This window comes from Oreochromis niloticus, linkage group LG13 (assembly GCF_001858045.2).
Source record: "Oreochromis niloticus isolate F11D_XX linkage group LG13, O_niloticus_UMD_NMBU, whole genome shotgun sequence".
Taxonomy (NCBI): Eukaryota; Metazoa; Chordata; class Actinopteri; order Cichliformes; family Cichlidae; genus Oreochromis; species Oreochromis niloticus.
This window is the reverse complement of record NC_031978.2, coordinates 11,493,481-11,507,954: the sequence shown is the minus strand read 5'-3', so window position 1 is coordinate 11,507,954 and position 14,474 is coordinate 11,493,481. Positions and strand designations below refer to the sequence as shown.

Genomic DNA, 14,474 nt, shown 5'->3' with positions numbered 1-14,474 from the left:
TAAAACACACACACAAATAGACACGAAACACAGCAGTTTACCATGCAGTACTTTTGCCACCCAGCTTGAAGGTTGGTGTGGCCCTGACTTGGACTGGAGGCTGTTCCTGCCTTTTCCATCCAGGGACATTCTTGTCTGTCACTGCCAGGAGAGCTTAGTGTGCCAGGGAGAGCTGGCAGCAACCGGGGGGGCATCTGGTAGGCCACGCCAACACGCTGACTTTCCTACTGTAACAGGAGCCTCTGAAGACCTGCCATCCCATAATATTTGCCTCTGTACGTGGCTGTGTATTGAGAGAGGTGGGGGCTGTCGTCTACACCTTAGCCCTTGATAACTGTGCAGCAACTTCTGTTCATCTCAGACAACTTTTTGGTTTTATTCATCCCTGGAGCCTAATGACATATTGACTGTCCTTTGGTGCCGTTCCTTCTCATCTGTTTATTCACTGGATACCTTAAGCAGTCAATATTGTCCAATAAAATAAATGCAGACGTTCAGGAGAAAACGCAGATGCCCAATAAAACTAATGGTCCCATTTTAAAACACAGAAGTTTCGTATCTTTGTGTCTGCTCCTCAGGTCCTGGAGGACAATGACTACGGTCGAGCGGTGGACTGGTGGGGTCTGGGAGTTGTGACGTACGAGATGATGTGCGGTCGCCTGCCGTTCTACAACCAAGACCACGAGAAGCTGTTTGAGCTCATCCTCATGGAGGACATCAAGTTCCCGCGCACTCTGTCAGCTGACGCAAAGTCCCTGCTGTCTGGCCTGCTCTTCAAAGATCCGAACAAACGGTGTGTGTCGAAGCTTTTGGGGTTTTTTTAACTTTCATATGAAATCAAATTTATTCAGTAATGTGACCTCTGTTAGAAATACTGTTTTGACGTAAACTAAATCTCCTTATTTGTATCACCACGTCAGCAAAATTTAAATTTTTACTTCCGCTTAAATTGTATCACCAATATGGCCCGGGACTGACTTAATACAAGATATTAACAGATCTGATAAATTGACAACCACCGGCAAAAGTGGGGAAAGTTGGGAAGTTGATTCATATTTGTGTAAAGTAATTTTTCAGTTACTACCTTCAGACACACAGAGGAGACTAACTTGAGTTGTTTTGCTATATAAACAAAAAACACCCACTACTTTTAGTGCCTTCATTAGAGATGAACAACCATCGCAGCCACTAATAATACAAATATAGAGACGTGCTGATTCTTACTGATGTTTTAATGGGCAAAGCCTTTCATTCTGTAGATCACTGGTTAGCCACCATTTGTCGATAGATTGTAGAAATCTTTCTTACATTCTGTTCACGCTGTGCTGTTCATGTTTTACTGCTTTTGTCACTTCCTGTCCTCACCTGTCCTCTGTCCTAGGCTCGGAGGAGGGCCAGATGATGCTAAAGAAATAATGAGACACAGTTTTTTCTCTGGTATTGACTGGCAGGACGTCTACGATAAAAAGGTATAGTCTGCATGTCTAATTAAACATAATAGGACTGTAGAAAATAATGTATTCAACTTATGAAGACGGGCAGCTGTAAAGAGCACAGTGTTACAGAGATGTGTGACTTTGTATCCTGTGCATGTGTTTGCTCATATAACACCATCAAGTGAGAGTCAGGTGGCATCACTTAAGCAGCTATACAGGTGTCAAGCCTCCTCATTTGACTTTTTAAAAAAAATTGTTTTGTTCTGTTACAGAGTTTAGTAGAGTCCAGTGATTAAAAAGCATAAAAGACCTCCTTCAAATTATTCAATTGCTTTAACAACTATTTATAGGGTTTTATAGTAATGATGTAAAGACAAGACACTCTGGATCTGTGGCTCGGATGTTAACTATGAATAATAACTGTGGTGAAAGGAGGATTTTGGTGGATTTATTTCTTCTTCTTACTGGCCTTTTTTTCCCCTGACTTTTAGTTACAGGAATTTTTATGCCTGTCAGTCTGGAACGGCAACAACGACCACTGCTGTTATTTACAATCTGATCTGATCTCTTCGCATCTCTGTCCCAGCTCGTTCCTCCGTTCAAGCCTCAGGTGACGTCGGAGACAGACACCAGATACTTTGATGAGGAGTTCACAGCTCAGACCATCACAATCACCCCACCAGAGAAATGTGAGTGTCTCTTTCTTTTCCACACACACACATGAACAAATAAGTCAAGAATAAAATTTGACTAAATCACATGTGTATTTTTTAACATTTTGTTATTTTACAAAGCTGCAGATATTGTCCTTGGACATAATGGCAAAATAAACAAACACACCATTCTCTGTTGTGGGGTGTTTAATACGTGTCAGGATTTCTGTAAAATGTTAGTGGTGAAATTACAGCGTTTACTCAAACAGATGACTGTTTCACACTGTGGAACAAACACCTTTGTCTGTTTATTCGAGTGTCTCTGTGCTAGTCCTCCGGCCACATGCAGCTCTTCAGGGCTTCTGGGATACAGATCGTGCTTTTAAAATCATTTAACGCTGTATTATACATGACGGGAACTGATGTGAGGTTCCACTTGTTTGTAGGTCACATGTTAGTAGTATGAAACTGGCACATCAGAAACTTACTTTTTAATTGTTTAACTCGACAGTAACAGAGAAGATGATCAGATGGGAGAGAGAAGTTGTATATTTCCTGATTGATGTCATGTATTAATACAAATGAACTGTGTTATATAGTAAATGCTTTAAAAATGACCTCTGAATCCATACTTTTCGTATTTTTTCTTAGTCGATGAGGATGGGATGGACTGTCTAGACAATGAGAGACGACCACACTTCCCGCAGTTCTCGTACTCTGCCAGCGGTCGGGAATGAACTGTCCATCACAGTGACATCATCACAGCTGGTCTCTGAGGCCATCACTGTGGGCGCAAAGAGACCCACAGCTTTGGACCAACCCAGAACAACTATGACTTGAAGGATTTTTGCCCTTCTCCTCTTCCTCATTATCTGTTTTTCACCTCTCCAGTGTGCTTCTTCTCTCTCTCCTTTTTTTTTTTTTTAAATTCTCCCCAGTCCCTCCTTAGAAAAAACCTTCAGGCGAAATTACGGTCTAATCCTGCACTGCAACCCCAGGTGATCCGAACTGTGATGTGATCAGTTGTTATGTAATGACCCTTTAATGATGGGAGCACCTCCGGTGGCCTGCTGTGCTTTGACGTGTCGGCCCTGCCAAACTCTAAAAATGAACATCTCTGATGCACTTAGACAACAGCTGATGCATTTCTAAGGAGACGTTTTTGTGGCTTCTTTATCCGTGGGATGGAAACACAGCATTTTGAATCATTCAAAACCCAAACTGCCATTACCAGTTGTATCTCAGGCTTTTGCAGACAGGTCAGATTTGAAATCCTCAGTTACATAATTCTGGGATTTATTGAGGCTGCCGCATCGAGGAAGCAGTTGTCACCAGTGAGCAGAATCCTACACACCTCATGTTGTCGAGCAGGATTTGACTCAGGTTTTGCTCAGTGCAAGTCATTATCATCGTTGCTGCTATTTCAACTACTACAACAACTACTACAGGTACCGCTGTTCCTACTGCTCTTATACTATTACTGCTACTACTAAAACCCGGTGCTACAATACTGGCTAAATGCTGCTGATCATTATACAGGCGCCAGCAAAACATGAACCACACCTATGCTTATACAGCTGCAGAACAGCTGCTGCTCCTGATGCAGCTCTTACACATCAGCTCTGTAGATCAAACGCGTGTCGTGTGTGTCTGTGTGCGTGTTTAAGGTCCAGTTATGGGTTTGTGTTTTAAGATCGCATCTCAAAGCACAGCAGTTCAGAAGGATGTGTCTCCCAAACCATGAGCTTTACTACATAACCTACAGTGCAGTGCAAGATGGTCGATGCATATATTACTGCAGAGGTGAAAATAGCTGGTTTGAATGTTCCCCCCAATTTTTTTTTTCTTTTTCAGTTTTCAGTCCCTCTGAGTTTAATTCTCTGAAAGGGAAAACAAAAGCAAATCGGTACTTTTGTTTCGACGATGGAAAGCTTTACTGTGACGCGTCGTTATAGCGGCTTTTGGATCCATGCGGCTGTACCTCTGTGTCTTTGTGCAGGAAAGGGAACCTGAAGAAAGGAGCAGATTCAGCACAGAGCAAAAAAAAAAAGTCTGAGATGGCAGGGTGAGTGCAGTGATGAGAAAAAAATCAGGAAAGATGTGAAATATTTATAATGTGATAAGGAGCCGTGAGGTAACAGCTGATCTGTTTCCTGTGAGTTTCTCTTGTAGGATTTTAAAAAGTATATATGTTTCGTGAGGAGGTACACGTCAACAGTTATGGGTTTACAAGAATCACAGCAATGGTTATAATATATATATGTTTTATTTATTGTTCTACTCATCAGTTTTCTATTTAACTTTTTCTATTGTTATTACATTATTCTAGAAAGAAATATATTGTTATTTCTTAGGGCTGAGAGGAAAAAAAGCACCTCAAGAAACAAAAATGGCTGAAGAATGTAGGAGGGAAAGCAGATAGCCTTCCTGCTCCATTTGTGTGTTTTTTTTGTTGTTGTTTTAATGTTGTCGTGTTGTTTTGTGACCAAAATGTGACAGCCCAGAGGTGACAGGACATATTAAAGACAGACGACGAAAGTTTGGGAGAATGGACACCTAGGAATCTGCATAATTATCTCAATGAGATGTCAGATATGAAGACTAGTAGATGTCGCTCATATTTATTCTTATTACAGGTGTGTGTTGGTGATGGTTGAGGCACAGTTGGGTGAGAAAGACAAAGTGGAAGTTGAGAAGGAAAACAAGTGCAGCACAAAAGGCTGAATGCAAGGCTTTAGCTGTAAGTGTTTCGAGGAGAGAGGTGAGTTAGTACTCGGTTAAGAAATGTACGTTTGAAGGCGAGTCGTCGTGTTCCTGTCGGTTCTTTGGATGTTTAGAAGAACAAGTTTATTTAAAGATCAGGTCCTTACCACTAAACCATCCCCGCGCTCTTCTGTCTGTGACGTGCGCCGTCTTTTCTCCGGTGTGGAATTTTCTTCGTTTGCAGTCATCACGTTGTCGTATGTCTTCCAGTCTGACCAACAAGATTTGAAAGTCCCCTCAAAGTCACTGTCTTCAAATGGCCGGTAAGCCTTACGGATTAGCTCAGAACAAGTCAAAAACGTTGACACCCAGCATTTCTGAGACAAAAATATATATATCGCCAGATGTGAGGTAATATATTTTTAAAAATTTGAAATAGCGACATGTTCATCTTGTGGGGGAGATGTCACCTTCAGTGTCTGGATGACGGAGTAAAAGAGTACCAGGGGATGTGCTCTTATTAGCCGTGGAAAACTGTATTCCACTTTATTTATTTGAATGTTTTTATCTTTATTGATGGATAACTTGAATTGATTTTCTATTTAATTTATTTAATGTTGTTTTGGCGTTTAGCAGTAAGGGGATGTAGCTGTGTTTCAACACTTTGTGCTAAAAATAAATGTCTCCTTTTTTTTTTTTCTCCATTTCCAGATATACAACAAATTACCTGTTTTTCCGCTGCTCTGAAGTCCATATGCTTTACTGTTGCACATCCATTAAACCGCTACTAGGCGCTTTATGGCAGAAAGTATAAAAGGATGGCGCTGGCCTGCAAGCTGTAGTCCTCCTCTGTCCGCTTCACCAGTCCTGAGTCAAAGTGGCACTCGGAACTCGTATGAAAAATACTGCTCTGTGATCGATTGAGCCTGTCTGGCACGGCTGAAGCGAAATGAGTACAAATCCCACCCAGCTGGCACCCTCGACAGGCTCAAGCAAACGCTCCCCAAGTATTTGGAAGGATTTCAGCTTTGATTTGACCCAGGTCTGCGAGCGACTGAGGAGTTCTAGCTGCATGTGCACGCTTAACGCCAAAAATCATTAGAAACCAGAGTTCATAAAATATCGCTTTGTAGCTTCGGCCATAGCACTTTCAACACCCATCACTTTTTATATGACTCAGAGGAGTCTGGTTCAGCTCTGCTTTAAAGGAAGACTTTTAGCTTGTTTTTTTATGTTTATAAGGAAATGAGGATTTTTCAAAACACATCTCCCCCTCCATCTACAACCACTAGCTTTGATGTTGCTCTGATGTTGAGAGTTGGCGAGACCGGATGAAGTGTGCCGCACGCTGAGACGAGTTAGAGCGGGCTGTGAACTGGGCTCAGTTGGAATTTTTAGTAAATTGGTCAGTGTTTGTTTAAAAAAAACAAATCCACTGATCAGCCGTGGCACTGATGTCCCAGATTCCTGCTCTGATTCGCAAAGTTTTTTAACAGTAAGCCGCCAACTCTCCCCCACTCTATCCTCGATGGATACAGGTCCATGTAGTGACAGCAATGATATCAGAGTCTGACTGTGGGGTCAGAGATCATAAAAAAAGAAGAAGGGTTTCCTCTGACTTTTAATAGGGGGGGAAGGTAACCCTTTTGTATCAGACTTTGTCAGCAACGTGGGCACGTGGCTCAGTTCTCAGCACTGAGGTTCTTAAACTGAATGCAGAAATTCATTGTTCCTCACAGCTTTACTGGTGACCTCAACAGTTTGAGATTTGATGCTGCGCTGCTGCTTTTTGTACACCTATCACATAACACATAAGACCCCACTTACGTTTTAGACATATGTAAAATTCTTTCAACAACCGACCTCTTCCATTGTTAATGAACCCATCAGCTCTAAACGGCAAACCGCTCTCCACCAGGTGATCAGTAAAAGCTCGAGTGTTTGGAAGGTGAAAGTGTTCGACCTCGTGTCTGCGGCAGATTCCCCCTCCCCTTTCCTCTCTCTGGTACTAGACCGCTATCATCACAGTTAACATAAACAAGCATGAGATGCATTTATTTATAAACGGCAAACAAAAAAAACAAAACAGCAAACATGTACAAATATTACACAGTATAACTGGGTTTTGATGCCATGTCCATCCACTGTAGCTTTACAGTTGCATGAGACATTTGCGGACAGCTTCCAGCTGTTCGGCAGAGTGGGCCGCGTTTTCCCGAGTCGCTGCGCGGCCGAGGTCGGCGTCGCTCTTGTCGAAGGCACAGAGACGGCGTAGACTCTGACACGGCATCGGGGAAACTCTGGAGAGCTTCACAGAAAAGCGGATCAAACTGCATTTTTCTGTGCTCCGTGCAGATGCAGAGCTGCTGGCCAGTGAGCCCGCCACGATGTGAAAACAACAAATTACCATCAACATGAAGCTGTTTTTTTTACTCTGTACATCCTTAGTATTTTTACACATAAAATGTATATGATAGGGATGCACATTATTTTCCTTCTTACAGACAGCTTCAATAAAGCACTATGTCAATCTGCTGCCATCGTGTCGACTTTTTGTTCGCTTTGTGGACCGCCCTGAACTTTCAGCTCAGTCTAAACAGAGCAAAAAAACAATGTTCACTAAAAACTCACAAAATGAGTGTTGGGGGTGCGCCTTGCACACATAACAATCTTTAATATAAATCAAGTCTATGTCCAGTATGGCAGAGGTTTACAGAGGCACTTTATGCTCAAAGTTTCCCAGCAAATAAAATCCTGTAATGGAAGTAAAGTTTGGATTAGGATCTTTACAGTTTTTAATCCAGGACACTTCCTATTGGACATTGAGTTGTGCATCATTTTAGCATTTCTATATAAAGAAGTAGTACTTCAGAAAGCTCATTAGTGAACTGAGCTTTTATTTGTTAAAATGAATACTAAAGTGGGAGGAAAAAAAACCAACTTTGAATACTCACTTGACCTATCAATCATAATTACACTCATGAGACAAAAAAATGCCACAAAAAACTCAGTTACATGAACACAATCCACATTAATACCGAATAGAGGACATAAATATCCTCTAAGTAAACAACGGTTTGTTTTCCTGTTGACAAACGAACAGAACATCCTGATCCACGGAGCGATGAAGGGAAACCGGCGAGACAGACTCATGTGGACAGAGTCTCAGTTCGTCTCATGTTCGGCAGCTTGAAAGACAAACACACAACACATAGTGAGAAGTGTATGTGAACACACACAGAGGCGCGCACAAACACACCCTGCGATAATGAATCACAGCAGAATACAGACAACATGTTTTTCAGCAAATCCAGAACCAGACAGAATCATTAGTCACGAAGGGACAAATGTCTTCTTACTGATTTTTATTCTTGGTAAACTGACAACTCTTAGCGTGCTCCCGGAGAGAAAAGACACGACTACAAATTCATTTAGTATCAGAACAGTGAGTCACACACACACAATCACACACTCCTCTGTGTGTTCGTGCGTTCGTACCTCGATGCGTAGGCTCTGCATCTCCTCGCTCAGTGTGTTTCTCTCCTGCATCAGCTGGTTCTGTTTGGCCAGCAGCTCACACACCTGCTGGGCGCTGCTCTGACAGTGACGGTCCAACTGCTGCAGCCTGCAACACACGCACACACACACACACACACAATATTGACTGAAAGAGTGTGAGAAGAACGTACCCTCCTGGCTAATATAAAACCAAATGTTGTAAATATTGAAAGAGAGCTGGATCCACAAAGAGCTTTTAATATCACTGGACTTTGTTTTGATCAAGCAATCAACAGTGTTTACAGGGATACGAGTGCAGTCTAAGTTTTTCCCTGTGAGTGCACACAGGGACGATGCAATATCTGAAATGTATCAAAGGACTGGATGCTGGCCAGATGTTTATATAATGACGGATATTAAAAATTCCTCTTTTAGACAGTTTTTGAAAACCATAAAGTAAGTTTAAAAAAAAAATGCTGACTTGAGGCATCGAGTCGATAAGCTTGGTGCATTAAGAGCTAATTTATATACAGAACATATACCAAGTTTAATCCAGTAGGCCGCATGATCTATCTATTGATAATTAATGAGGAAGAGTCAACAAAAAACAAACAAAAAACCACTCATGTGAAACTGGATGAAATCTTACGAAAACACTTATTCAGGGATACATTAGTGACACACTGGACCAAATATTTTTTATAAAATCTGATTTTCCCAAAACTTCAGAGTGATTAGTAACCAAAGTTACCAGTTCATGAGTCAGCTGGTGTTTCTCATCAACAGAATCAGAGTAAAATGATTATTGAAGTTGCCGTGATGCCCGCAGGCCTCAAACTTTCGTTTTTATCTAACAGCAAACACCGTAACCTGACGGGCAGCTCCCTAAAAATGCAACTACACGTCAAGTCGACGCAGCCTGCAACTATTCTGATTGGTCTGTTCAGTACTGTTGATTCCTCCTGCGAATTTCCAGGTACTTTTCCCAACACTTTTTGAATTTATCAGTGACAATAACAGTAAAGCATAAATATGCCTCACAAGTGACAACAAGTTCCTCGAGGAGGATTGCTGAAACCATAGGAATGGATGTGAGGGCTAGTACACAGAAATCTACATCAGGCCTTACAGGCGTGTCACAGTTTCCACCTCGTGGATATGCTGCACTGCAGATGTCTGCAACTGCAAACACTCCTTTGCAGACATTACAAGTCAACAGCTCTGCCTGCGGTCTTCAGAGTGATATAGCAGGAATGAGTGCTCGTTATTAACTGAGTATAATCCCTGCGTGAGAGACTGAGGGACACTGTGTGCTCACAGGGCAGCAGCTTGTCACTCATACAATCCTTCATCATTTTTGCTGACTTTAATGACTTTATAAGAAAATAAGCTTCACGTGGTGTTCAGTAAGACTTTAAACTAGTGATGGAGCTCATATACTCCTCAGGATTGTGTTTTCTCAGGTCAAAGATCAAATGACTTTCCTTTAGACTTCTAAACAAAGCGAGTTACCAAAAGAAGTCGCCCCCTGTTGGACACTGAAAGAAGAAAAAAAATGCACTGACTTCATTTTTAGATTTTCAGACCTATAAGATGCATGCATCGTTCCTACTGCTTGCTTTTTCAGGACTTCCAACATAGAGAGTTGTAGTATCACTATATCAAGATCATTACTATGGGCAACATACTGTCATACAGCTTTTTTTCCACTCTTAAATGATAATAATGAGAAAATTAACCTATAACTATAGATTCAGTTACTGCAATAAAGTAAGATTTGATAAAATGGGACAAAGCGATCAAAAGACATGTTGACCATTCATTTGTTTTAGTCACCGTTTTCATCACTGCAGCGTACATTAGCATGTCTGGATATTACATCTATCTAACGAGATCATTCAAAAGTACTTATTCTTTAAAAATTACTCGGATTTTCTTCAGTTATATCATCAGTCTGTCATCCTGTAGCTGTCAAAAACAGTCAGTCTGGTGAGAAAGTTGTGTGCGTGTGTGTGGGTGCAGTTCTGAAGTTTTGATCTTTACTACGACATCCCAATTAGTGTGTCCCCCCCTCTGACACAGCCGCTCCTGCAGACAATGAACTCTTTCACTGCACACTAGGATTAAACTCAGTGTGTGTGTGTGTGTGTGTGTGTGTGTGTGTGTGTGTGTGTGTGTGTGTGTGTGTGTGTGTGTTCCAGCTGGAGTTCAAGGATGTGTGAGAAATTGTGTGTGTCGAATGTGTGTTTGGGGGTTGTGGATGAATGTCTGTTGAGATATTTCCCACCAGCAGCCCATTATTTCACTCATTCATCCATCAACTCAGTCGGCCATGCTCCCCTCAAATGCAGTGGTGAACTCATTCTCTCACACACACACACACACACACACACACACACACACACACACACACACACACACACACACACACACACACACACACACACACACACACACACACACACACACACACACACAAAATAAGAGACATCACAGCACTGGAATGCACATTTACATATTTAACCAGCCATCTATAAAAGTATACATATTTCTGTCTTCTATATGAGGAACTTTAGGATAATTTAGAGACTCTTGCACACATAAAACAATGCGTCAAAGTATTAAGTACAATTACTCGAGTACCACAACTTCAGATTACTCATGCTTTACTTATGTATTTTCATTTTTTTTTTATTTACTTCTGCTATATTTCAAAAGGAAATGTATCATTTAGTCTGATATGTCTATTAAACAAAAATAGCCACTAGTTAATCCTCTATAACATGATGAAATATTAAAGATTAAACCAGTTCTCGATGAATAAAACACTTTTGTGGCAGGATTTATTGTTTTTGTTTCTCTCCTGTGTAGGGACCCGACCTTTAGATTACAAACCACACACTAGCACCACCTCAAGGAGCATTAGAAGTTATGTACTGCTCACATATTGATATGCAGCTAATAAAAATGGAAAAATGCCCTACATAAGAATAATCATAAATCCAGTATCTCAAATTCTTAGAATATTATTGAAGACCAGTATAAAAGAGATTTTAAATACAAAAATGTCCAAATTCCAAAAACTATACACTTGGTTGGAGCTCCTTTACCACAGTTTACTGCTGCAGTGTACGTGGCATGGAGACGGTCAGCTTAAAGCACTGCTGAGTGTTTCTGAAGACCAGATTGCTCTGATAGTGTCCTCCATCCTTATTTTTGGGTGAGGTGTTTCTAATCTTCCTCTTGAAAACATCACATAGATTACTTAAGACTTAAGAGTTCAGCCTGTATTATCAGTGTATGTTTGTATTGTGGTATTAAAACTTTACTTACTACTTAGAGGGAGGCAGGAGGAAATGTAAAATGGTTAATAAAGTATCTGCTACATTTTCTGAATCTAAAAAACCAACATTGGTCTCTGCGGCGCTCCTCAGAGCTCATAAGCACCCTGTGAGGAATTTTAATTACTCTGATATGAATTATAAGCTAAAATTGTCGCTGTTTCAACAAGTTCATTAGAAAGCAATGATGTGGGGGGATACAGACAAGGAAGAGTGAAGAAGAGGAGGATGAAGAGGGTAGTGGCTCGGGGCAGAGAGAGACAGAGAGGGGGTAGCTGGGAGGGAGACAGATGCCCCTGCCCTGCTGGTCATGTTGGCAGTGGTAGTGCTGCCTGTGTGAGACAGACGGGGGAGGCGAACATCCCAACACTTCACCCTGCTCTCCCCACCCACATGGTCCTCACTCCGCTCTGCAGGGTTTAATCTTTTTTTTGCCTGTCCTTCTTCATCATCCCTACCTTCCCTCTTTGAGCCTCCTCCTTCTCCTCCACCCTGTCTCAGGGCCCGCTGAGTGGTTTATCCCAGACCTGGAGGCTCTGTCCAGTCCTGGAGGCTGAGGGCGATGACTCCCCTCCCTGCCTGGTGTTCCTCCAGCCGGCTGCCAAGCTGTCCTGACCAACCACCCCCTCACTCCCTCCTCCCACTCTGCTCTACCTCCTACGCCTTCACACAGCACCACAGCAGGACATCGCCACGTCACGCAACAACACAACAAACACACACACAGAAGCAGCCCCGCTGCGGTGAGCGAAGACACAAGGTACAAACACAACCAGTGCGGGGATGTCGGCCACACACACACAGCGGAGCACCTAAAGGTCAGAAACAGAGCCTGTTGTTCTGAAGCTGTAAATGTTTGATGAGGGAAGTGTTGGGAATGTGTCGATTGAAGGCCTTTAGCTCCACACCACTAAACTAATCTGAGTCACGCTGAGAAAATGCCAGTCCTTATCCAGTCATGCCCTCTGATATCGATACATGTAGATGCACCACTTCGAAAATCAAAGAGAATTAACGGGAGATTTTGTGGCGATGACTTGGCCCGCTTTGAAATCCACTCTGAAATCCACTCTATAATCCAACAGGGGTTTTACACTTTGTCTGCTAGTGGAGAAAAATGTGACACTGGAGTGAAAATGTATTCATTCATTGATTGATGCTGCGAGGATATTTCTATGAAATGATCCACAACTTGTTCACAGACGATATCCTACAACGGTAAACAAAACAAAACCTGCCATATCTTAAAAATCTCATTTTATATCAACTTTAACTTTAAAGTCAGATTACCCAAAATAAAATATTTCTAGTCCTACAGAGAGTTCTGTTGTTTGCATTCAGAAGTTTAACTTAATCAAATTTCTTTTTTCACGCACAAACCACTATTCTTTAAAATCTGTATCTCAAAACTATCCTTCTTCAAAATGTGGATATTGTTTCAAATTTGAGTCTAAATCATTTAAATCCTCTATTTAAATAAACATTGTGAAATGACAACATACTAAATGTTTAAACTGAGAACATTTATTTCTTTTTTTTTTATTTTAATGTGTGCTGTCTTTGAGTTTGATGCCTGCAACGTGTTGGAAAAAGACTGGAAAAGTTATTTAACTGGGGAAAAAAAGTGGGAAAAACACCTGTTGGAATATCTTTAAAGTGATTAGGTTAATTGAAAACAGGTTTAGTAGCATGGCTGGCCTACAAGACACATGCACTTGGAGACTATCTTATAAAAAGAATTTAAAAAGTCCGGATGGAGAGGGGAGTCACTATGTTTAAGGTGTAAGGTTTATCTAAAGCGATAAAAAATTGGGGGGTGTACTACTAAAAGAGTCTGGAGCAGAATGGGAGGAAGTAGGCAGGACGCCAAACATCAGGCCTTCAGATGGCGCTGCATTTGACAGCAGTGTAGTGGAAATCCTTGCATCGACTCAGGGACGCTTCTAAAAACGAGTCTAAATTAGCATACACTCACCAGCCACTTTAATAGTCCTACCTGTTGACGCAAGTATCTCATCAGCCAATCACATGACAGCAACTCATTGCATTTAGGCATGTAGACGTGGTCAAGACAACCTGCCGAAGTTTAAACCGAGCATCAGAATGGGGAATAAAGGTAATTTAGGTGACTTTGAACGTGGCTCGGTTGTTGGTCTGTATTTCAGAAACTGCTGATCTGCTGGGATTTTCCTGACAAAACCATCTTGACAAGAGAGATCATCCAACATATCAGCACAGAGATCAAAAACCAGCATCGGTGATTGAATGTGAGGCATTAGAGCAGATGGCACACTCAATTAGCACATTTTTGAAGTCGCCATTAATACAGACAGAGATCTGGAACATCTTGTTCAGGAAAGCTTTTATATTTCAGCAAGATAACCACACGTATTACAGCAGAGCGGCTTTGCAGTAAAAGAGTCCAGGTGAAAAGAAAATGACCTCCCTGCAGTCCTGAACTGACCCCGGCTGAACTTTTAACTACAGGAACTAATCGTCTCAGCTCCCACACACATGCAGAGTGTTTCTGAAAGAAGAGGTGATGCAACACAGCGGTCAACATGCCCCCATCCTAACATTTTTTTTTAAATGCGTTGCTACCCTTGAATTCAAAATGAGCTTTTACATGTTGCCTTTTCGTTACTTTCAGTTTAAAACGGGGTTTAAATAGTTACATTACATTTTACACTTCCACAAAGTAACTTTGTAGCTGTTTTTTCTCAACACACTGATCATCCATTCCTAAAGCATAACTGGGTCACTCTGGAGTTAATATATCCAAAACACAATGATTCTGAACAAAATGGCAACAGCTGTACAAAATGTAAAATGCCAGCAGGCTT

The 14,474-nt window shown here is 41.5% G+C and overlaps 2 protein-coding genes across 11 annotated transcripts in view; one reads left to right on the top strand and one right to left on the bottom strand.

Moving 5' to 3' along the window:
• Positions 1-7,326, top strand: part of akt3a (v-akt murine thymoma viral oncogene homolog 3a) — a 60,072-nt gene extending 52,746 nt beyond the window's left edge. For 5 of the 9 annotated variants that reach the window (XM_005474328.4, XM_005474327.4, XM_025897677.1 and 2 more), the window contains 4 exons: positions 579-793; positions 1,382-1,469; positions 2,023-2,125; positions 2,741-7,326. In XM_005474328.4, coding sequence (XP_005474385.1) covers positions 579-793; positions 1,382-1,469; positions 2,023-2,125; positions 2,741-2,826 — 492 coding nt within the window. In that variant the 3' untranslated portion in view covers positions 2,827-7,326. The remainder of the gene's footprint in view (positions 1-578; positions 794-1,381; positions 1,470-2,022; positions 2,126-2,740) is intronic. The other 4 variants (XR_002064296.2, XR_002064293.2, XR_002064294.2 and 1 more) reach the window with 4 other exon arrangements.
• sdccag8 (SHH signaling and ciliogenesis regulator sdccag8) overlaps positions 7,152-14,474 on the bottom strand; it is a 52,038-nt gene continuing 44,715 nt past the window's right edge. For both annotated transcript variants that reach the window (XM_025897676.1, XM_003438302.5), the window contains exons 17-18: positions 8,291-8,417; positions 7,152-7,980 (exon numbers count right to left, since the gene is read on the bottom strand). In XM_025897676.1, the coding sequence (XP_025753461.1) occupies positions 7,942-7,980; positions 8,291-8,417 (166 nt within the window). In that variant the 3' untranslated portion in view covers positions 7,152-7,941. The remainder of the gene's footprint in view (positions 7,981-8,290; positions 8,418-14,474) is intronic.